General features: G+C 38.8%; 1 protein-coding gene across 3 annotated transcripts in view; it reads right to left on the bottom strand.

Moving 5' to 3' along the window:
* The window catches only part of LOC143852200 (protein LONG AFTER FAR-RED 3-like), a 101,651-nt gene that overhangs the window by 4,340 nt on the left and 72,600 nt on the right, over window positions 1–24,711 (bottom strand). For all 3 annotated transcript variants that reach the window (XR_013236738.1, XM_077361579.1, XM_077361580.1), the window contains exons 10-12: window positions 23,589–23,684; window positions 23,402–23,500; window positions 22,823–22,897 (exon numbers count right to left, since the gene is read on the bottom strand). Coding sequence is in view for 2 of the 3 variants with exons in the window: in XM_077361579.1 (XP_077217694.1) it covers window positions 22,823–22,897; window positions 23,402–23,500; window positions 23,589–23,684 (270 nt within the window). In the remaining variant the exon portion in view is untranslated. The remainder of the gene's footprint in view (window positions 1–22,822; window positions 22,898–23,401; window positions 23,501–23,588; window positions 23,685–24,711) is intronic.

Genomic DNA, 24,711 nt, shown 5'->3' with positions numbered 1-24,711 from the left:
ATTCATACGCATGCTTCAACGTACGAGTGGTCACCACAGGTCGAGGCATGATGCGGAATCGATATTTTTTTCATGTTTCATCATAGAATGCAGCAAATCCGAAAAAAAAAACACAAGGAAAATAACATTTCATAATTTCAAATTCAAGTTTCTACAATAACATAGCCCGGCAATCTAAAATACACCAAGGACCCAAGTCCAAGAAGGTTTTGATCTGCCTAAGACAAAAGGTAAAATATCTCCTGACTAGCAAACACTAAAAACCTGTCCTCCCACTCCGGTCCTAGCGAAAATGAATGATTGCAGCAACTATCAATGCCTTATGGTCTGCAAGAATGATAATCCATAATCGCCGTGAGCTAACATAGCCCAGAAGGTAATCATTTACTAAAACAAGGAATTTCGGGTGAGTTAACACCCAAGATCATCCATTATGATAAGTTGATTTCATAAAAAGGTTTTAGAAATCTGCAACATGTAGTATTTCATCTAAGATTCAAGTATCATGGTACAAAACGTGCTCTAGGGATGAATGGGCAAAAAGAATTAGCCTTATATAAGGAAGAAGAGTGAGATAGAGAGATGCTCCTCCTCACTTATGTATTTATATAAAGTGAAAAGTACAAAGACCAAAGTGCCCTTAGGCACATATACACTAATACTTCCACTCAAGCTGGAATGTAGATACATTCCTAGCTTGTTACAAATATCATTTATCTAGGCTTTACTCAAGGGCTTGGTAAATACATCAGCTAGCTGATCTACGGATCTAGCGAAAGTAGTGCATCTCTCCTTTTTGGATCCTTTGGCGTATGAAATGACAATCCACCTCTATGTGCTTGGTTCGCTCATGAAACACAGGATTGGTGGTGTAGACACCCCCATTTTGCTCCGCTTTAATCAACAAAGAAGTTAGTGTTTTTCCATCGATTTCTTCAGTGGTTTCCATCTCTGTGTCCGTCTCTTACATTTTCTCGATCTTTTCGGTTATTTCTGCCATGTTTTGTCTTTTTCCGCCTAGTGTTGAAGAGGGTTATTTACAAGAATCCAAAAAAGGAAGGAATGTGGGACCCATTTGTAAGTTAATAGTGATAATTATAAAAAAGAATTCTCTCGGTCAAGGAGGTGATTTGCTGGGCATGGTCTATTTGCATTATGGTCCATCCAATGAATGGTTTGGATTGCCTTATCGAAAAGATTATAACAAGAAACCTAATCACGCTAGGGCCCACCAAACGACCAGTTTGGATCATTCTATGGAAATGATTAGGTGCGCCACCCATTGGTGCCATGGCCCATCAAATGGACGGCTAGGATCAGCTTATGAAGATAATTCGAGGAGCACAACACATTTATCCCAAGATCTACCAATAGGACAGTTTCGGAAATGGTTTGAGGGGTGCAACCACTTTATATTATGGCTCATCAATTGGATGGTTTGGTTCATTATATGATGAATACCATATGACACCTCTCTTTTTTCATCCCCCTAAAGTGTTACTCCCAACCTCAATGGCTTGCACGAATTTGGTGCTGCACCATCCTTTTTCTCACCCTCAAAAATGTTAATCCCACTCCCATTTAGATCTCATGAAAAAAAAGCCACCTCATCACAGTGTTATGGGTTCTACCATTGGTAGATCCAAACCATCCATTTGGCTTTGTTTTATACCCCATGTGGCCCCAAAAGGAATAATTAAATAAGTGTTCATAATAAAATCCAAAAAGAAGGCAATCAAATAAAGGGCTAAGATCATCTCTCTCTCTCTCTCTCTCTCTCTCTCTCTCTCTCTCTCTCTCTCTCTCTCTCATCACTTTTGGAATTTCAGCAAAAATCGTTCAATTCTCTTTCACAAATTGGTGGGACCTACTTGGGAACGAATGTCTTTGGATTTCCTTCGTTTGCAGTCCAACTAAGTTAGTGTTTGAATGGGACTTTTCTCTTTGATCCTTGGATCAAATATCAAGGGCTGCAAAAGAGTTCTCTTTCTATTATAATCTCTTAACAGTTGTTTGAGTAGGGTGGTTTTCTTGCTATAAAAATCCAATTCCTTATTCGGTGGGGGAGGAGAAAGTTCGATCCAATCTTTGGAATCCTTATTAAGAAGGCAACTCTCCCAATTTTGCAATTTTGAGAAAATGTTGAATCTCCCTATTTTGTAAAATTCGTCCATCCTAGGTGGACCCCACTAAATAATTTGTTTCTATCCATGGTTAAGCTGATCACTCCTCACAACCATTAGATGAATGATCAAAGGTAAATTGAGAGTGATAAGGACTCTCCATCTTCATCCTTTTCCAACCAATAGGAAGTCTTTTTGTTGGCAAAGTCATTGCTCTCCCAAGGAGTCCGAATGTGGGTAGGATTGTGTGGATGCTTTTATAAATAAGAGCCATATTCATCATTCGAAAAAAGAGAAAAAAAAAAAGGAGCAAACGCTTCTTTTCTCAGATACACAGAAAATCACCCTTCCCCTCCTCTTTTCAGTAAGAAATTTCTTGAGGATCCGAGAAACATAGCTTCTTCGTTCTTGTTGAATAACATGTATTAGGGGTAGTTTAGTCATTACTTGTTAGAGAGAGGGTATTGTAGTCATTGTACTATGGTTGCCCTATTTGGGCCTATATATACATCATTTACATGAGGAGCTCCCTAGTGGAGACTCTCCATCCTTCACTCCTCTTCTTCTTCCCTTCTTGAAGGATCAGCCCATTGGCTTTGATACCATGTTAGAGATGAGGTAGGGTTAGAGAGAAGAGAGGAAGAAGAAGAGTGAAGGATGGAGAGTCTCCACTAGGGAGCTCCTCATGTAAATGATGTATACTCCTCCAATCACAAATCTCCATTACAACTCCCAATCTTTAACTTTATTTCACTTTTGAATTCCTCATAAACCCTTTATTTTTCTCTTTTCTATATTTTTTAGCCTCTTTGGCTCCTCACTCAAACATCCCAATCTCAACTTACAATCCCAAATCCCTTTTTAGATCCTATTTTCTCACCACCATCCTGGGGAAGCCAAATGGCTCCCAATACACCCAAACTCCCTCCAAACCTCTTTATTTTCTCTTCCTTTGGGCTGTTATCCAAGGCGCACACCAAGTGTTCGTTGAAATGTTCGACAGAGGTATGGTGCCTTGGAAGTCTTCTTTTGTAGTTGTTGGTGTTGTTTATTTTCTTTTGTTGGCTCATGGTTGTCTTCTTGTCATCTCTTATTTCTTTCTTTCCATTGTCTTCTATGTCATTTGTGTTGTTTGTGTTTTTCTATGTTCTTTATGTTATTATTCAAGGCGCACACCAAGTGTTTGGTGAAATGTCCAAAAGAGGTGTTGCGCCTTGCTTGTCATCTTTTCGTTGCAAGTTGAAGGCATTTGGCCTTTAACTTGAGGGTGAGTGTTCTCATGTAATTCTTTGTTGTCTTTTCTTGAGGGAGAGTGTTATTATTGTTGTCATTGTCTTTTCCTTCTTATTGTTTTAGGGTTGTCCTTTTCGTGGTGTATCATCTTTATGTTGTCTTTTCTTTAAGGAATGTTGCTTTCTTGCCTTGTTGTTTTCTTTTCTTCTCATGTCTTGTTGTTATCTCCGGGCTCATGGATCTCACCCGAGGGGGAACATTGTTGTGCTTCCTTTATGTTCTTGTTTATTGTTCTCCCTAGTCAGTCTTGATGTCTTCTCGGCTTTATACCTTATCCTCTCTTTTCCGGACAATGGTTTCCATATCCATCGTTGGTCGGCTCTCTTACAAGCGACGGTCTTTTCCCGTCGACCTCTCTTTTTCCGGGCGATGGTGTCTCCATCGTTGGTCGACTCCTTTTCAGGCGACGATGTTCATGCCGTCGACCTTGTCTCCAGACGATGGTGTCCCCATCGTTGGTTGGTTATCTTCTCATTCATTTTCTTCTTATCTTCAGGCAACGATGTTCATGCCGTCGACCTTGTCTCCAGACGATGGTGTCCCCATCGTTGGTTGGTTATCTTCTCATTCATTTTCTTCTTATCTTCAGGCAACGATGTTCATGCCGTCGACCTTGTCTCCAGACGATGGTGTCCCCATCGTTGGTTGGTTATCTTCTCATTCATTTTCTTCTTATCTTCAGGCGACGATGTTCATGCTGTCGACCTTGTCACCAGACGATGGTTTCCCCATCGTTGGTTGGTTCTCTTCTTCTTATCTTCAGGCGAGGTGCACAGTTCGATACTTCATGGTTGGTTGGTTTCCCCATCGATGGATCGTTGTTATTCCCCTGCCGAGATGCACAGTTCGATCCTTCATGGTTCTAGACTTATTGCCGGGTTCTCATTCAGGGGGAGACCCGGTTATGACTACTCTCGCCGTTGTGCTACCTCAGGGGGAGCTGCTCTTTTTGATGGCCGTACTCTGTAGATCTCGATGTTGTTCATGGTGGCCTTTATCTTTTGTTTATGCTTTTCATTATGTATGTACCACACCAGCTTGAGGAGTGTTATACCAAGCTGGATGTGTGTATGGGCTTATTGTACTTTTTGTTATTTTTAGTTGTGGTTGTAATCTCCTTTGTACCAAGCTGGAGTTCCCAAGTATATACACTCCAGCTTGAGGGGGAGTGTTGAATAACATGTATTAGGGGTAGTTTAGTCATTACTTGTTAGAGAGAGGGTATTGTAGTCATTGTACTACGGTTGCCCTATTTGGGCCTATATATACATCATTTACATGAGGAGCTCCCTAGTGGAGACTCTCCATCCTTCACTCCTCTTCTTCTTCCTCTCTTCTCTCTAACCCTACCTCATCTCTAACAGTTCTGTTCTTCGAAATTCGTCCCCATCCTTCACAAGGAAGAACTCGGACCTTTCTATCTTATTATTGGCTGAAACTATCGTTGATATTCTCTCCGGTGGTTAGATTACTTAGTCCAGGTAAGTGCTCTTCATATTGCAAGTTCTCAGCTCCTGTTTTTTCAATCATTTCGCATTGGAAATTGTTTTCGTTCGTGACTTTGAATTTCAGTTTTGTGCTTATAGACATGGTTTCATGAATTGGAATGTTAAGTAAAATACATTGAGAAATATAGTTAGGATCTAAATAGGACACAGCTTTGAATCCTAGAGTTGAGATACTGCAGATCTCTTTTGGGCCAAACCAATTTTTGACAAATCCAAAATCAATTCATGGAAAACAGGAAATTCAATTTGTATAACCTGTATAATCTAATTTGTTTGAATTTACCAAACCCATCTCGTTTTATACTCAAAACTGATTTATACCAGTTAAAAAACGAGTGATTAAGAAAATAAGAGGAAGTGATATATCTGCCTTTCTTTTTCCCTTGGGACACCCCTCAAGTGGATTTATAATTATCACTTTTTCATGGCACGGAGGGGTTGCTCGGGTAACAACAAAGGGGGTGGTAATATCACTTTCAAAAGCAAGAAGATTTTTAATCAAGAGAAGCAACTTAAGAAATTGATATCTGCACTCCCATGCTAATTTCAGTTTTCATAAAGCTTTATATTTTCCTTTTGGGTTTTAATGATTCCAATTTCATGTGTCGTTTCAGTGTTCACAAGTGTCCACCCCCATGCCAACTCCAGTTTTTTATAAATCTCATGTGTTATTTTTTTTTAAAAAGGAAGGAGCCCATATGACCATGTATTTTACTCTCATGCTTACTACTAGAATAAAACAAGAGGAATCATGTGCATGTCTTGGATAAATCCATATAATCATGTGTTACATTCTCAGTGCATACTGTTTGAACGAAACCCATAGGGTCGTATGATACCCTCCCATGCATATTTTTTTAAGAGTTAACCATAGGGTTGTTGACCCGAATTCATCAAGCCTAACCCAATAGGGCGTCACTTGGCCTAGCCGCACTATAGCGCCTCCAAGACCCCAAAACCCCTTAACCACACTCTAGTGGACCCAAATACCTAGCCTTCTAATCCTCGCCCACAGCACACAGGCCTACTCAGCCTAATCCAAATCCCCTAGCCTCACCTAGCCTCAACCCACCTAACCCGCACCCCAAGGCCGCACACCCAGTGCCTAAGACGCAGGCACTTAGTGCCTAAACCGTAGACATCTAGTGCCTAAGACCATGGTTTTAAATTTCGACCGAAATCCGAAATTGATTTCGGTGGGGACCGAAAAAGAAATTTATCGAAATTTCATTTTTCGCCCGAAATTTTGATTAAATGCCAATTATTTATTAAAAAAAAAGTGTAATTATGTCCGAAATTTTGGAATCAGTTCGAAATTTCGAAAATTCGGTCTGGAATTTCGAACCAAATTACCAAATTTCGGACCGAAATTTCGGTTTTTGGTGGGGTCCGAAATGGTTACCGAAACCAAAATTTTAAACCATGCCTAAGACGTGCGTCCAATGCCTAAATCTCATGCACCCAGTGCCTAAGACGAGCGTCTAGTGCCTAAGATGTTCACCCAGTGCCAAAATCTTGTGCACCCAATACCTAAGACGTGCACCCCGTGTCTAATAGGGTATGCACCCGATATGCACTTAGCTCAAATTAGATACCTAAGATGGCATATTCCAGACCTCAACACGAACTCAACCCGAGTTGAACCCGAACCTAAACCAATGTAACTTGAGTCCACCCGGTTCAATCCGGACCTAAACCGAATCAACTCAAACCAAACCCCGAATCCGAACCGGAATCCAAACCCCGACCCTTACCCTAAGATCCCTTATCCTAAAAACTCTTATCCTAGATACCCTATCCCGATTCCCCTCACTTGGAACCCTGAAATCTAGGACATCCAATCTTGTACCTCAAATCCAACCCTTAGCTTAGGCTATTAGGACTCCCTGCATTAGTTCTAGGATCATATAGAACCTACATTCTAGGCATGTAGAGATTAGTTTTCATTAGCTTTCAAGTATCTCAATCAACATCCAATTCTCAAGCTCAGTCAACTACATAGGACTCATGCTAGGCATTAGGTATCTTAGCTAGGCATTTAGGACTTGAACTCCTGGCCTGCATGAGTATAAACTGTGAATGGCAAAAATAAATCAAATAAATTATCTAAGATTCCCTTAACTTAGATTCCTTAGGAGAATTGTCACATAGATCAAATTGAATAAAAAGAATCGAAAGATATATTTAGGAACTACATTGAAATTAGATTTTATGATGCATGCCACATAGTTCGCACATTAATAGAGTTAAATGAGCCATTTAAAAGAAATTCAAGAGAGTTAACTTTTGAAATTGAAGACCGGATTATCGGGCAAAAATAGTGCATGTGGTGGTAATTCCTCATACCTTCCATTCTCGTAATCAAATAACGAATCTAGATTTCTAGTTACTTATGGGTCCTAGATCTCTCATCTAGGTGGTGACTCTGTCATTCTCTTTTGTGTGAAATTCGGATTGTTTTAATGATCCCAAGTTCACGGAAAAGATTAATTAAATCAATAATAAATGGCACACGCCAACCGCGTGAGTATGAGAGACCAAAAGAGGGAGGCGGGTCGCTCCGTTCCTCTCACGGGATCGGGTCCCACAAGTGGCAATGTGAATAGCAGCTATATTATCACAATAAATCTGAGCAGGAGATGATGAAGGGAAGCCGATCTCAGATAGAAGAGAGGGCAACCGAATAAGTTCTCCGCCTGTTGTGACATGGCATGATATTCTTCCTCTGCACTCGACTTGCCTACCACGTCTTGTTTCTTACTCTTCCAAGCCACTAAGTTACCTCCAAAAAAGGTACAATATCCAGTGGTAGATCTCCTGTTTGTTGGTGACCCTGCTCAGTCTGCATCACAAAATCCTTCCAACTTCTCATGTCCATGCTTCTTGAATAGCAAGACTCTGCCTGGCGCACTTTTTAAGTAGTGAAGAATCTGAACCACAGTAGCCCAGTGGGAGGTGCGTGGTGCACTCATGAACTGGCTAACCACCCTTACTGAATATTAAATATCTTGACGAGTAACGATGAGGCAAATCAGCTTCCCCACTAGTCGTCTATATCTTCCACGGTCATCTAACAAGTCTCCCTTGTCTGGATGTAGCTTTGTATTTGGGTCCATGATGGCAACAGCTGGCTTCCTACCCATAGAACCAGTCTCATCTAACAGATCTAGTACATACTTCCTCTGTGAGAGGGAGAGACTGCTATCGGAATAAGCTACCTCGATTCCCAAAAAGTATATCATATGCCCAAGGTCTTTGGTAGAAAATTCTTTTTGAAGAAATTCCTTTAACCTCTGTATGCCATCTGTGTCACTCCCTGTAATGATAATGTCATCCACACAGCTGACTAAATACAGAGTAGTCAACTGCACACTGTGTCATACCAAATCGCATAATAGCACTGAATCTCCCAAACCATGCTCTAGGAGATTGTTTGAGCCCATATAAAGATTTGCGCAGTCGGCACACTGAGGAGGATACCTCCCCCTGAGCAACATACCCTGGACGTTGCTCCATATACACCTCCTCAGTCAAGTCGTCATGGAGAAAGGCATTCTTGATGTCAAGTTGAAATACGGGCCATCCTCGGTTGATAGCGAGGGATATCAGCACTCTGACAGAATGGATATTGGCAACCGGGAAAAAGTCTCGGTGTAGTCAACCCCAAATGTCTGTGTATACCCCTTTGCAACAAGGCACACCTTAAGGCGCTCAACTGTCTCATCTGGCAGATATTTGATGGTAAAGACCCACCGACAACCCACTGTCTGAGGGTTTGAGCACCACGAGGAATGGGAACTAAGTCGCAAGTGTGATTGGCCTGAAGAGCGGCCATCTCAAGATCCATAGCAGCACGCCAGCCTGGATGAGCAAGGGCCTCGGGCACAAACCTGGGTAAGGGAATAGAGGACAAGGAATACACAAAACCACAGAAAGTAGGAGTGAGATGATCATAAGAGACAAAGTGAGAAATAGGATGGGCAGTAGAACGGGAACGAGCCCGTGAAGCAATAGGGGGAGTCTACAGCCACATCAGGAGAGGGAACAAGAGGTACCTGAGATGAAGGGGCCAAGATCGCTGGCTGAGAAATGATGCGTCGGGAGGAGGGTGGGGGGGCGTGCGACTGTCGTCGCCGCTAATAAACATGTATAGGAGTTGAAGGAGGAGGAGGAGAAACCCAAGGCAGTAGCAATGGTGCAGAGGGTGAACATATATGATCAGGTAGAACAAGAAGAGGAACCTGAGGGTCAGATACAGTGGGATTACTCTCAGTAGGAGCAGTAAAGTGGGAGATGGACTCAAAGAATGTGACATCGGCAGAAACAAATAAGTGTCGTAGCGTGGGGGGCATCGGGCATTTTTTCCCCATTTTCTCATCTGGCATTTTTCCCCCATTTTCTTTTTCTCACTTATTTTCGTCCAGGTACCCTGCCTCACGGCTTATCCACTACCCCCATGTAAGCCCAAGGGTTCCCATGGGTTCAATCATTCACCTTTACCTTCTTGTTTTGATACTAGTAAACCGAAATTGATTAGTCTTTATGGACTAATGTGTTACTTTGTAGTGTTATGCCTTAGACAGGAAATTCACATGTCAAACCAAAGACAGCACAATACAACTAAATACATGGCTTGTGGATCAACATACACAATGAACCAAGGAGCTTGCACATACATTGGAGACATCATCCTTGGAAGATGTTCAAGTCAAGAGCTCAAGTCAAAGATCCCAAAAGCATGCATAGCAAGTGTCAGAAAAAGCTTGGAGATGAACTAGCATTGGTGGCCTTCTCATGCAACATTGAAGATGTTCAAGAAATGGAGGAACTCACATGACCCGAAGAAAGTTGAAAAGTTCTCTCTCAAGTCGAAGATGTCTAAGAAAGTGCCAAGGATCGAAGACATTCCAAGAAGACTCAAGGTTACATACTTTTAAATTGTATTGGAGTCCTCTTGTTTTAAATGTATTTGCACTTTCAAAGGTTTTCAAAATAGTTTTCATAAACAATTTTGATATCTTTGGAAACCATCCACACTCCCCAAAATGTGTTTGAAAACCTTAAACAAAAGCCCAAAGACCATGGCGCAAGTCCCTGAAATTTTTATAATTAAACTTAAATTTGAAATAGGGTCGATCGACTGGGGTAGCCCGAGCGACCGCGGTAAGGTGGCTGGAATTCCAGCTCCTGCCGAAATTTAGCGGGCCGGTCGACCAGGGTCTCCCGAGCAACCGCGGATGTGTTTTTGAAAATCCAGAAACAATCCAGCATGGTCGGGCCGGTCGACCGCCATAGGGCCGGCCAACTGCGGATAAGGATCTGGACAAAAATAAAAAGTTCAGGTTGCTCTTGGCAGGCAACCGCGATAAGCTCGGTCGACCGCGGCCGTAAGAAATTTCAAAATAAAATAGAGAGCGCACGATAGGGCGGGCGACCGCGACAACTCGGTCGACCGCGCAGATATCGAAAAGTATCCGTTGGGGCTCAAGCGGCTAGTTTCCTTCTAGCCAGTTATTTACTGTTTTGCCCCAAAACGGTCATATCTTTGTATGGGCTATTTATACTCTATCCATGATCAACTAAACAACCTTTTGGCAAATCATTTCAAATCTATTTGAGCCTTAAACTTTCAAATCTAAGGTTTTTAGTTTTTCCTCTTCAATGCTTTGATTTTGCAATTTACATTCATCAAGAGGATCTCCATAGGGCTTTTACTTAGCTATTCTTTTAGAGAGATTGAGAGCTTTCATCTTTGTAATCCGCCTATCAAGAGGCTAAGAGTGTTCTTCTTTGATTAGTTCTTCATTGTAATAGAGGGTCTTCGATTCGGCCCGGTAAGAAAGGAGAATCAAGATTGTGAAGAGGGTTTTTCGCTTCGGCCCTTGAGAAAGGAGAAGCTTGATTGTAAGAGAGTATACGATTCGGCCTGGAAACAAAGGAGAATCCGGAGCGAAGAGGGTTTGTTCCCTTGAAGTTGGAGAAGGTGTTTGTACGGCTAGGAGATTCGGCCATTTGTGGAATCTCATCTTTAGTGGAGTACCCAAGGAGCTAAACTTTGGAGTAGGCCTTGTTAATAGACCGAACCACTATAAATCTTTGTGTCTCTTCTTCTCTTGCTTGCCTCCTTGCACATGGTGATTGGTAATATTTAAACCCTAGTTTTTTTTATTATCTTGATTAATTGAACAAGAGTTAGATATAAATTGCTTAATTTGTAAATTAATTTTAACATCACATTTAATTAAGACAAAAATTTTAAATTAGCCAATTCACCCCCCCCCCCCTCCTTTGGTTGCCTACTTGTATTTCATTTGTCAAAGCTTAGGCTCTTAAAAAGATTTTTAATTGAAAAATCTACAAGAGGTAAGATTTTTTGGCAACCTAATGGCATCTAAGCTTCCATGCTTTGATGGAACGGATTATGGATCTTGGTCGATCCGTATGAAGTCCTATTTTAAAAGTCTAGATGCAGATCTCTTGAGGGTAATTGAAAATGGTTTTACATTGTCTAAGAGAACAAATGAAAATAATAAAAGACTATTTTGTTCAAATTCTAAAGCTATGATCATTATATGTTGTGCATTATCCTCAAACATGCTTGATAGAGTCTCCACTTGTAAAAATGCTAGAGAATTATGGAGCTTGCTTGAAGAAAATTATAATGTTAAATATTTGATGGCTTTGAAAAATAATGATAGTAGTAATGTTGATTGCAACCCTCCAAACATTAATTAACTTCTAGAGTTGTGTGAAAAATTGAAAAATAATCTTAACTTGAAGTTTCTAAAAATTAAAAACTTAAACAATCTCTTACCTCTATCTCTAATGAGCTCTTAGAATCCAAAAAAGATTATCAAGATCTATTAGATGAAGAAAAAGAGTTATTCGAAAATAATAAGAAATTGGAAAAGGGAATAGAGGAATTGAAATTAACAGAACTTGAGATAAACTCATCTCATGAATTAAAAGTTCTAAACAAAGAAATCAATGAGATGAAGATTAAAAATGAAGAACTTGCCCTAAATAACCACAAGCTACAAGAAGAAAAAGGTAAACATTCATGTGAGCATTCTTGTGGTTCATCATGTTCATCTACCTATTCTCTCATATCTTGTGATTATTATGGTAGGTATGGACATTACAAATCTAGGTGGACTTAGATTTGTAAAAAGCTCCAAGTTTGTTTGGATAAGAAAAGATACCCTCCCAAAAACAAACTTGATTGGAACCAAAGTAATTTGGGTTCCAAAGTCCCCTACTCAAACTATTCGTTGAATATGTTAGATTTAGGGGTGGTGCTTGTATTGAAAAATCTTTTGAAAAACAATAAGAAGATACATGTATTTGAAGTTTATTACTTTGTATCTCACGTGCACTTGATTGTCATATCTATTGGAAAAGGTTCCCTAGATGTCCCATGTTAATATCCAGTTTATATTTGTGCTAAAATGATAAATTATTTGAATTCCATTCTAGACATGTTGTAATGATTGAATATCATATGTCTAGATGTTTGTGGTTAATGATTACATCGTTTTGAAAATGTGTGTATATATATATATATATATATATATATATATATATATATATATATATATAGAGAGAGAGAGAGAGAGAGAGAGGAAAATGATTGTGAGCTTGAAGCTCATATAGCTTATATGAGCTTGAGGGCCCAAACACATGGGTCCCACATTTTTTGTGGTGATCCAAACCATTCATTTACAAGACCCCATCATAGATAGGGTGTGTTCCAAAAATCAGCTCCATTGGATCATCCTAACAACTCCAAAAGCGAAGGGCAAAAATGGGCAGATTTGTGGCAAACGGTGTCTGTCAATTTTGCCCTCCACTTTTGGATGTGTTAGGATGATCCTATGGAGCTGATTTTTTGTACACACCCTATCTATGTAAGGGCCTTTCAAATGAATGTTTTGGATCATCCTAACAATGTGGGCTCACATGTGTTTGGGCCCTCAAGCTCATATAAGCTATATGAGCTTCAAGCTCACAATCATTTTCCTCATATATATATATATATATATACTCAGGTGCTCATACCAGTGATAACATGATATATTGTATTGATATCTATAAACTCATCTTATTGGGTATAATAAATTACACACTCTTATTGTGGTATGAACATGTAGTTTGGTCTAAGTGTTTAGTATCTTCTTGAAACTTGTTCTTCCACTTAGTACCCTCTTTTGATCCATAGGAATAGCTTGAGTCAGTATAAGCTAGGTTCCGAAGCATTATATTGTTATTCCTAGGCCTTTCAATTTTAGAGTTGTTAATCATGCCATTCTAGCAACCATAGAAGAAATTGAAAGAAAATTGAAAATATAAAAGAAAATAAGAAGATTCAGTTCAAACATTAGGTCTAAGTAAAATCATTGCAAATTAATCGTTAGACTTCTTCAAACAAACAAGGTTGGGTCAAAACATAAAACTTAACTGATAAATTTTGGAGAGAAGATTTCACTAATTCTTGAATAATTTACATAAAACACAAGGAGTGTTTTTATAGAACACTCAAATGATAAACATAGAAGGGAGATCAAGATAAGTATAGAAGAAAATAATCCTAATCAAATCTACTTTCCTAATCTCTTTTGGTTGCCTCATCTAATCCACATGCCTAATATATCCACGTGCCTCATTTATCTAACTTACCCAATCTACGTGAAAGATGATCCAACGGTGAGATCTTATCCCAATCCAACCGTTGGATCCCACATATTCTAACATGCCCCCTCAAACGTATATGGATTGAAAATCGATATACGTTTGACAACAATAAAAAAAGTTCCCCAATACAATAGAATTCCCCAAATTACAAATGTAATCAAAATCAACCGATTTGATGCACACTTTCAAAAGTCGATGGCGAAAATCCTTTGATGAAGACTGATGTTGCTGCTAATGATCATTTATGATTGTTGCCGAAGAAGATGCCGCTTGTTGATGTGTCACGAAAAGGGCTTAAAAGCCAATAGATCCTCAATGGGACTAGATGATACTCAAGCCTTGATGGGCGAGTAGAAATAGGTCACTATGGACCAAAGCCGGAATGGGCAAGAATTGGGTCACTATGGACCAAGCCGGAATGGGCAAGAATTGGGTCGCTATGGACCAATGCCGGAATGAGCAAGAATTGGGTCACTATGAACCAATGTCGGAATAGGCAAAAAAAGGCCTCAATGGGCAAGACAACATGGGTCGGTTTTACAGATCCTCATGGTATTGAGAACTCTCTTTCAGGCACGCACTTCAAAAGAAATGAAGCACCTCAACTGAAAGGAGATAATATTTCAGGCACGCACCTAAATAAGGTACATCAATTGAAATACATCAAATGAGAAAGGAACTTAAGATTTGGAAAAGAAGAGAGAAATTAAGAAATTGAGAAGCGCGACAAAAACAATGGCTAATGACATTGATGGCAAACAACAGAGATCATAAGAAGCCCTTGGACATAAAAAGAGGGGTGCAAATATCAAATATGGGGTATGCATTTAAGAAGATATGAGGTCATGGATTGACAAGCTACAAAGACCAAGGAGGGTGTAGCTATTAAAATGGAGAATGCTATTTTCCAACACTCTTTTCCTCCTCTTGTCCGCTTAACTTTTTTTTTTTTCCGCTTGCTTCAGGCATTGCACAAGTACCAAAAACAACATCATTAAGCCCATACCAACATCATGGAAATACCATCTCCAAGATGAAAATTGCTTTCATCAAATGAAAAACAAGAGTCGAGCCCTCCAAAAAAAACAGGAAGCAGCCAAATCTATCCAGCGCAACACCAAGTTCAGAACATTGGTTGATAATCTTAGCCTGTCACTTTCCGGCAACAATATCACGTCATTAATCGGCGAGAGAGAGTCATTGATAAACATAGAGAATTGGTGGCCATGCTCTATTGGGTTTGGGTTTCAAAGAAGAATCGTTGAGGGCAAGAGGGTTGATAGTGTTTTGGGGTGGAAGATGAAATGAAACATGAATGACAGGAAAAAAATCAAAGGGATCAAAGAAGATCGGGCAAATTGATGAAAACAGCAATAGAAAAAAAATCTAAGGATTAGCTATGACCGGACGGACGGCTAAAGCGGCCGTCCTCTGGAGTACTTCGCCACTAGGGTTGTGCTCAAGCCAAGGGGATCGATTGCTTTGATACCATGATAAATTTTGGAGAGAAGATTTCACTAATTCTTGAATAATTTACATAAAACACAAGGAGTGTTTTTATAGAACACTCAAATGATAAACATAGAAGGGAGATCAAGATAAGTATAGAAGAAAATAATCCTAATCAAATCTACTTTCCTAATCTCTTTTGGTTGCCTCTTCTAATCCACATGCCTAATATATCCACGTGCCTCATTTAGCTAACTTACCCAATCTACCTGCAAGATGATCCAACGGTGAGATCTTATCCCAATCCAACCGTTGGATCCCACATATTCTAACATTAACGAATCTCCATATCCTTAATTAAAATCTTAAGGAGTTCATAAGTGAAAATGATTGCATTTGCCCACGGTTTCTTTCTTCCATGATTATTCATAACAATCCTTGGCCCTTAAGAACATGTCTCATTCTTGATAAGGGAAGTTGCAAGTGCAACTTATTTAATGAAGGAATCATGATTGAACTAAGTCATATGTAGCATATCCATAACCTTGACTTGTCATTTATCTTTGACATGCAAACCATATGAGAGAATCATTTGTTGAAAAGAACTCTAAGTTGAACCTCAAATAAACAAACAAGTGAAATTTGATTGAAACAAGTGAAGTTCTAATAAAATTTGTTTATCCTAATCCCTACACAACAAATCTATGTGCACTAGAAAATTGAGAATCTAGTTAAAATCTACATAAGAGTGTACATTGGAATACATTGTCATTATGGAATATATTTGATATTTGGTCATCTATTTATATCATCCATATGACATTGATATGTTCATAAAGTAATTAAACTTGAAACATTCTAGACTTGTGAACTTAAAACAAAAGTGGAATCATTAAATAGTCATCAGAAACCACTTAGTTAGAGGTATGTGATCCAAAGTAAAGATACATACACTTCATGCCTATATATGTGATCTATTTATAACATAGTGAAAGATTCCCAAGCTACATCACTATAAGTTTGAGTTATTTGAAAACATTTTCATCATACACTCAAACTTGTATCTCATGAGTTCATTGATTATGGACATCTTCAAAATCATAAGATTAAACCTAAAAAACTAAAAGTATGCTTAAAAATTGAATTATGTATATAATTGGCTTTAAAAGAGTAAAATGGAAAAGAAATGTGTTTTAATAATCACACTCAATTATTTAATTAGACTTAATCCATCAAAACACATCTAATAAGCTAATAGGGAACATGAAGATGAAAATGAAAATGAACATTCCCTAAAGTTGAAAAGTAGTGTGCCTTTATAGGAAATCTTAAAAGAACTAGTTGCCTTCACACTATGATAGTGTTGCTTGTCCTAGGATAGTGTGCCTTATCAAACTTATTTGATTTTGCTATCCTTGGTATGCTTTTGTTTGTTTATTTATAGCACCCTATATATATGCGTAATATTCCCCTTGTGTGATATTATCTATATGGTAAAGATGTTAAACTGTAAAGTTAAAAACTATTCAATAGGTGCTCATGCCTTATTTTGAAGGAACGGTACCATCACTTTAATTAAAACATCTAATCTCTTTGGCTTCTAGCCAACATCTTAACCATGATAAGTCATATGTGCCTTGAATTGTTATTTGCATATATATATATATATATATATATGAGAAAAGAGAAGGTACTCCCTGGAGTAGATAACTTATCTACTCCCTACCTTAAAATAACAGTTAGGGCCACATTATTTGGGTGATCCAAAGCATTCATTTGATGCGCCCTCACATAGATAGGGCGTGCCCAAAAAATCAGCTCGATAGGATCATCCTAACCCTATGAACTGTGGAGACAAAAAATGGACAGATTTGTGCAAGCTTATACACTTCCATTTTTGCCTCCACAGTTCATAGGGTTAGGATGATCCTATCGAGCTGATTTTTTGGGCACGCCCTATCTATGTGAGGGTGCATCAAATGAATGCTTTGGATCACCCAAATAATGTGGCCTCAACTGTTATTTTAAGGTAGGGAGTAGATAAGTTATCTACTCCAAGGAGTACCTTCTCTTCTCTCTCTCTCTCTCTCTCTCTCTCTCTCTCTCTCTCTCTCTATATATATATATATATATATATATATATATTTTATGCACATAATTAGGGGGAGCATGTGTTGCTAGGATGTCTCACCATCTCACTTGACATCATTTGAGTATCTCTAGCAAACCTGTAGTTGTAGCCCAAGGGTTGTTTTTCAATTATTCACCTCTCAAACCCTTGGTAACTCTGTGTTGGACAGCCCTTTGAATTCAAACTCTGTATCAGTCACTAACAAAGGGGGAGCTACATATGTAATATCTGTCCATTTTGTCTTATCATATGTTGGTTAATACGGTTATTACATTACATATGATAAGTACACTCATTTGGAGCCTCATTGCTCCATTTGTGTTATAGCCGGGTCTTGTCTTATGCTTTCAGTTTGAGACTATCTCTCATTTATGACAAGTTCCCTTAGCCTAAGCCTCAATATCACATCATTTTAGGCTTTAGACTTATCTAGGATGGACTCATATGGTATCATCTCTTTCAATGATAAGTATCATGTTCTAGAGTTTGAAAACTCTCTAGAACTCTCCTTCATAGGATAGTACTCTAGTTGATTATCTCTTTTCCTATGAATTCTCAGTCTTATGATGTGCGTTTGAAGCTAAGTACATTATTCTCCATGATAAGTTTCCTTGGCTGTACTCCCACTGTCATATCCTTAGCCATTTTGTATTGTCATGCCTTGCCTTATAGGTTTACCAAAGGCCAATGACAAATACTTAGGGGGAGAGCCAAATTGTTTCATATTTGTGTTTATATGTACCAAAGTGATGTACTCACATTGTCCATTACCCCATTAGTTGTGCTTTAAATGTAAATCCTTTAGATCAAATATAAAAAAATTTGCTTATCATGCACTATGCTTGATTTTTCTTTGCAAATCTTTTGATAAGCATTAGATGAGCCTAAATGTCATATCATCACTAGTTTCATGGGCCATAGGAGTAGTTTGTAGTATATACCTTTCACCTTTGCCCATCCAAAAACATAAAAGTGTCTTACACTGTCATCCTGTATCTCTATGTTTGATTGTTCTTATCATGCAGATTTCACTTTTATTATCTAATATCTATGATAAGTAGATAGGGGGAGTAATCATGGCACTATATTTCAATAGTGGTTCAGTAGTGTTGGAATAGTGATTTCTTAACCTTCTACAAAGACAGAGGAATCAAACGTCACTTCACTAATCCGGTACCCCACAACAAAACGGAGTGGCTGAAAGGATGAACAAAACCCTTCTTGAGAGAGCCAGGGCCATGAGGCTCAATGCAAACTTATCAAAGATATTTTGGACAGATGCGGTGGACATGGCATGCTACGTGATAAACAGATCTCCATCTACAACAATTGACTTCAAACTTCCAGAAGAGGTATGGACTAAAAAGTCAATTGATTTTTCTATATTTGGATGCCCAGCTTATGTTCATATTTAGAGTGCACAGAGGAGCAGGCTAGATGTTAAGTCTAGGTGGTGTGTATTTCTCGGATTTGAGAAGGGGTGAAAGGAATAAGCTATGGGATCCTACTACGAAAAAGATAGTGGTTAACCGGGATGTGATCTTCGATGAGAATAGTAGGCTGAAAACTGGTGGGCCGACAGAAGAGTCACATGATGTAGATGTTGATGAAAACATGATGCAACACAGTTTGATATAGATGACTCAGGAGTATTTGATAATGGGAAGGACATGATACGGTCCTCTAGGGCAGAACCATTAGGTGTAGTCATGATGAGCAGTAAGAAGAGCCGCATAACATAGCAATGTCAAAGCCAAAGCGGAATAAAAAGCAGCCATACAAGTATGGGTTTGATGACTTCGTTTCCTTTGCATTAATTACTGCTTGTGGAGAACCTCTGTGTTTTCATGATGCTATTAGTGGCGGGGAAAGCCATAAGTAGGTTATGGCCATGACAGATGAGATGGAGTCACTTCATCAAAATCAAACTTGGGGCCTTATGAAGCTCCCCAAGGGAAAGAAAGCAATTGGCTGCAAGCAAATATACAGGAAGGAAGCATCTTCTGATGCAGGTGGAGAAAGGTACGAGGCCTCTCTAGTTGCAAAGGGGTACACCCAAAAAGAGGGCGTGGATTACAATGAGATATTCTCACCTGTGGTAAGACACACCTTAATTCGTGTGTTGTTGAGTCTGGTCGTAGGGCGTAATCTAGAGCTAGACCATATGAATGTTAAAACGGTGTTCCTTCATGGTGACTTGGAGGAACAAATTTACATGGAGCATCCAGAGGGCTTTGTCGAAAAGGGCAAAGAGGATCATGTATGCTTGCTGAAACAGTCTCTCTACGGTTTGAAGCAGTCACCTAGGCAGTGGCACCTGCGGTTCGATTCATTCATGACGAGGAATGGGTACACACGTGGTAGCAATGATTGTTGTGTTTATTATCGTGCTATTGATGATAATTCATACGTATATCTGCTACTGTATGTTGATGATATGCTAGTTGCTGGTAACACCAGGCAGGAAGCCGATAGGTTGAAATTTATGTTAAGCTAGGAATTTGACATGTAGGATCTAGGTGCTGCTAAGAAGATCCTTGGGATGGAAATTAGATGAGACAGGAAAAAGGGAGTACTTTGGCTTTCGCAAGCCAAGTACATTGAACAGGTGTTGCAGTGGTTCAACATGGAAAATGAAAAAATCAGTTAGCACTCCTTTAGCAGGCTACTTCAAACTGGGTACACTTATGCCCATCCCTTATGCTAGTGCCATTGGTTGTCTCATGTATGCGATGGTCTATACGAGACCAGATATGGCTCATGCAGTGAGCGTAAGTAGATACATGGCGAATCCAGGAAAAGAGCATTGGAATGCATTGAAGTGGATTCTCAGGTACTTATGGGGCACTACGAATTTTGGCTTAGTGTATGGCATGGGCAAAATTGAATATGGGTTGACAGAATATGTGGACTCAGACTATGTAGGAGACTTGGATGAGAGGAGATCCACCACAGGATATGTGCTCACAGTGGCAGGTGGGCCTGTCTCTTGGAAGGCTTCTCTTCAGTCGACGATCGCCTTGTCTACGACAGAGGCAGAATATATGGCAGCATGTGAGGCTGGTAAGGAGGCCATTTGGATGGTCGGATTGGTTCGTGATATGAGGCAGAAGGAGGAAGAAGTCTTGTTACACTGTGACAGTCAAAGTGCAATATATTTGGGGAAGAATCAAGTATATAATGGCAGGACGAAGCATATACATGTGAGGCACCATAAAATAAGAGAATGGGTGACGGATAGAAGCATCAACTTGAAGAAAATACATAAAGATGACATGCAGTAGATATGTTGACAAGGTCAGTAACAGCAACCAAGTTCAAGCATTGCTTGGACTTGACTAAAATCAGGCATTGTTGATGATTGGCAAGGCACCCCATGGAGTGGGATGAGCACCTCATGTGCGTGAGGTACGGAGCTGTGTTTCAAAGAGCACATAGCGGAGTATGATCTTCAGGTGGTTGCAGAATTGAAGCCAAGGTGGAGATTATTGTGCAGATGTCTTGTATTCTGGCATTATATAGGGCCCAGACGGACTAATGTGTGTGACACACACACAGGTCGAGCTACCTGGTTAGCTCGCTGGGGTGCCGGGGGCAACGCCCCATAAGAAAAAATTTATTTTTTGTTTTTTCACTAAAGGTTATTTCGGTAAATTTCTCCATGTAGTGGTGTTGATATATAAGCCACAAGGTTACGGGATCAGGTTTTTTTTCTTTTGTGATTTCTTTGGCCAAGAAGAGATTCGTAACCCCAGACCGAAATAGTGGAAAATCTTCCCCCGTGGATGTAGGCAGTGCCGAACCACGCAAATCTTGTGTTTCTTGTGTGATTGTGTTTATTTACATCGTTCTTTTGGTGTTTTGTTGCACATCATAGTTGATCCCTGTTGAGAAGGTATTTTTCGGTTTCTTCCACAGTCGCTTTATGAGAGAAAAGGTGGAGTCTAAGGAGATATGTACTCCCTACATTCGTTCAGGGAACCAGCTTCATTAAAGCTCTTCCTTGGCACCAACATCAGTCTCTTTTATCCAAGTAGGGAGTGCTCAACATTTATTCATCAGCTTGAGGGGCAGTATTAGAGTACATACAGTATAGATAAGCTCAGTGTATATCTTTTGGTGATGCCATATATGTATTTCTTTAGATTTTCACCTAGGTCTTTGTAATTCTTCTACAATGAGTACAAATAAGAGAGTTGTTTCCACGCATAAGAGAGAACCGCATGACTTCTATTCTCTTTGTTTTCAAATTCTCCTCGCTTATTTTATCTCTTACCTTCCAGCGACCAGATGTGTCTTTGATTGATATAGACAAAGCTATTCGACACAGCCTTAGGAAGGCTCTTAAGGCCGCTGCATCATATTGGATTGATGGAAACCTATAACAATAGATCACCAAGCTAGGGCTACAAGTACTAGAAGCCATCACTAACGATGGTAATACTGGACATGTTATGTTGCGGTGCCTCTTGCAGGTTTGCATTGTATTTTTCCTCGTACAATTGAGTTGAATAAAGTGTTTGGATTTCGTTGTTAGGCTTTCCTAGAGGCATTGTAAAATCACTTTTTCCTTAAGTAGTAATAAAATAGATATTTATATTGTTGTTGTGCATTCTACAGTATGGAGTTCGTCTCCTGTTATTTTAGAATCTAGTTTCATTACTTTGTTTCATTTAAAGATGAATTTTATACAGTAACATCCATTTACTTTACGATATTTTTACCAATGGTTTTGTTGTTTTGTTTCCATTGCGGATGAGTTCTCACTCTTAACTTTTATTCTACATGTGTACTCCTTTTCGGACAAAGTAGTGGCTCCAAGAAGGGGTGTCAGGTTTAGTAGTTTTTAATTTCATATTTCGGGGTTCAATTTGGGGATTGAGTTTTACGAGTTCCATAGTTTATTGATACTTTTCTATTAGGGAAGATGTAATCGGTAATGCTTTTGGACAGCAACATGTAATTCACTTTCTATTTTATATTGGAATGCCATTAAAGATACTACAATTTGTTTAGTCAATATAAGGGCAAAAATTGATCCTAAACCAATGGCCAGTGGACAAATAAGGAAATCTAGCAATTGAGTAAGGATTTTTAATTTATAAGTTTACTTTCAAAAAAAAGAGTATGGATTTTGCTTCCCTGGGGAAAAGAAAACTACAATTTCTTAAATCCTTGTCATAATAGAATGATATTGCGATTAAAAAAAAAAACAATATTCAACTCAACTCGACTAAGCCTTTGTCCCAAACTAGTTGGGGTCAGCTAATGAATCCTTTAGAAAATTTTCAAGAAGAAAAAACACAATGATAATAAAAAAAAACAATGATACTTAAAAAACTACAAGTATTGTATGGCAATGATACTAAAAAACAATGAGATTGCGATATTAATAAAAATGCTCGAGAAAGAATAAACATGGAGAACAAAGAGACTCTTATGAAGCAGTTGTTTTGCATTATGTCTGATTTGTAATTGACGTAATTTTTCTTATTTCTTTTTGGATTCTTGTTGTAAGGCTTTTGCACCTCATGTTTTGTTTTCCCTAATTAGATTATGAATTATCTGTTAAAAAAAAGGACAAAGAGTGATTAATCACAGAAGTCAAAGGTCCAAAATTATTTAACCTGTACAGAAGCGATGACCCCTTGCTGACCAAAACAAGTTGTGGCCCCAGGTGCCAAATGCTGAGCGTGCTCAATCTGAAAATAGTTGACTCCATTAATGGAAAATTTTGTTTGAGATATTCATTAACATAAGTTATATAACTTTTCGTTTTCAGTAAAGCTAGCATCACATTATATTAACATTTACGAGATTTTATATGGTTAAAGCCCTAATAGTCCCTTATTTTTGAAAAAGTACTGTACGGACCACATCATAGGATGATCCAAACCGTCAATAAGATTGAACACAACGTAAATAGGTTGTTCCCCAAAAATCATTTCCATAGGATGATCCCAACCCTTCGATCTATAGAGAACTGCATGTTATGGAAACCTCTATAGATCGGAGGGCTAGGATCATCCTATGGAATTGATTTTTGAAAACCAACCTACTTCCGTTGTGTTCCATCTTATTGACAGTTTGGATCATCCTATGATGTGGTCCGTACAGTAATTTTTGAAAAATAAGGGACTATAAGGGCTTACACCATATAAAAACTCAACATTTACAACGAGTACATTTGGGAAAAATGTCTTTACCCTGAACCTTCTGTCTCTTTTTCCGTTGGAAGATTCAACTAAGTCATACGCATTTAGAATTAAATCATTTGCTTTATCTCCCATAGCATGAACAGCAACCTGGGTGATTCCATAGAATAATTATACTATTAATTACAAAGATATTAAGGAAAAATGACTGGTTACAAGATTTATTACAAATCAGTACCTGAATTCCTGATTTATCTGATTCCATGCTCATGTTGTGAAACCAATCCAGATCGATCACTTGTAAACCATAATTGTGGGGTTCATCCATGTAAGGCTAGAGAAACGCATCACAACTCTTCTATTAGACAACTAATTTGTTTAAAATATCATATTTGAGCACAAGATATGAGAAATATGTTAGATAAAATGTTTCACAAATTCAACGAAACAACAAATATATAAAAAATAGAAACATATAATTTGGGTTATGAAGAAATCGACCGGTAAAAGTATGCTCCACAAAGTAAAATATCACTCTTGATGTAAAGTACCATTTTACAATAGCCAAGGTTTTGAATTTCGATTTCCGTATCGGTTTTGGTCAACACGGTAAAAGAAACATTTCGGTTTCGGGAGAAATTTCAGTGCAAACCTTGTAAAACCATAGAATGTATGGAAAGATATGCAAATGATGGATTTTTTTAACCTTTTAAAAAAATATGCAAATGATGAAATTTTAAGATGAAACTTTGGGAAATGCTAAAATAAGTACAAACCATCACATATGCAACAAAACCATACATAATGGCTTAATCACATCGAACACCTAGTGACATGCGTTGCCGCGCATGCCTAGAACTGTAAAGTCAATAAAGAAGCACAATGTAATGTGGTATAAGAAAGTATAACCACCAGTCTCCCCTCTATGGACCCTGTTAAGATTTGTCAGATCTGATATGGGAAAGTCTAACCATTGGATCATCTTGGAGGTAGATTAGGCAAGTTGGTTAGTTTGGGTAATCTAGATAGATTAGGCAACTAGATTGAGGTGGAATAATATCTTTCCGTAGTTATCTAGATTTGATTAGATTTGATTCTATGTTTATCATGTAAGTGCTCTTTATAAGCACCGATTGACTTCTTTGTAATATATCAAAGTTTAGTGAAATCCTAAATTTAACATGGTATCAGAGCAATTCGATCCGACCGATCTTTGATCTCACAACGCACGGAGTTTTGTTCTCCGGCGGACGGCCAATATAGCCGTCCGCCGGGCCACCGTCAATCTCCATCACTATCTCCACAGCCGCTGCAATTAAAAAAAAAAATGCCATTGTTGCACGACTTGCTCTTCTCCCCCA

This window comes from Tasmannia lanceolata, unplaced genomic scaffold (assembly GCF_043159265.1).
Source record: "Tasmannia lanceolata isolate RefF3 unplaced genomic scaffold, GAP_Taslan_0.1 ptg000019l, whole genome shotgun sequence".
Lineage (NCBI taxonomy): Eukaryota > Viridiplantae > Streptophyta > Magnoliopsida > Canellales > Winteraceae > Tasmannia > Tasmannia lanceolata.
This window is presented reverse-complemented; position numbering and strand designations above follow the sequence as displayed.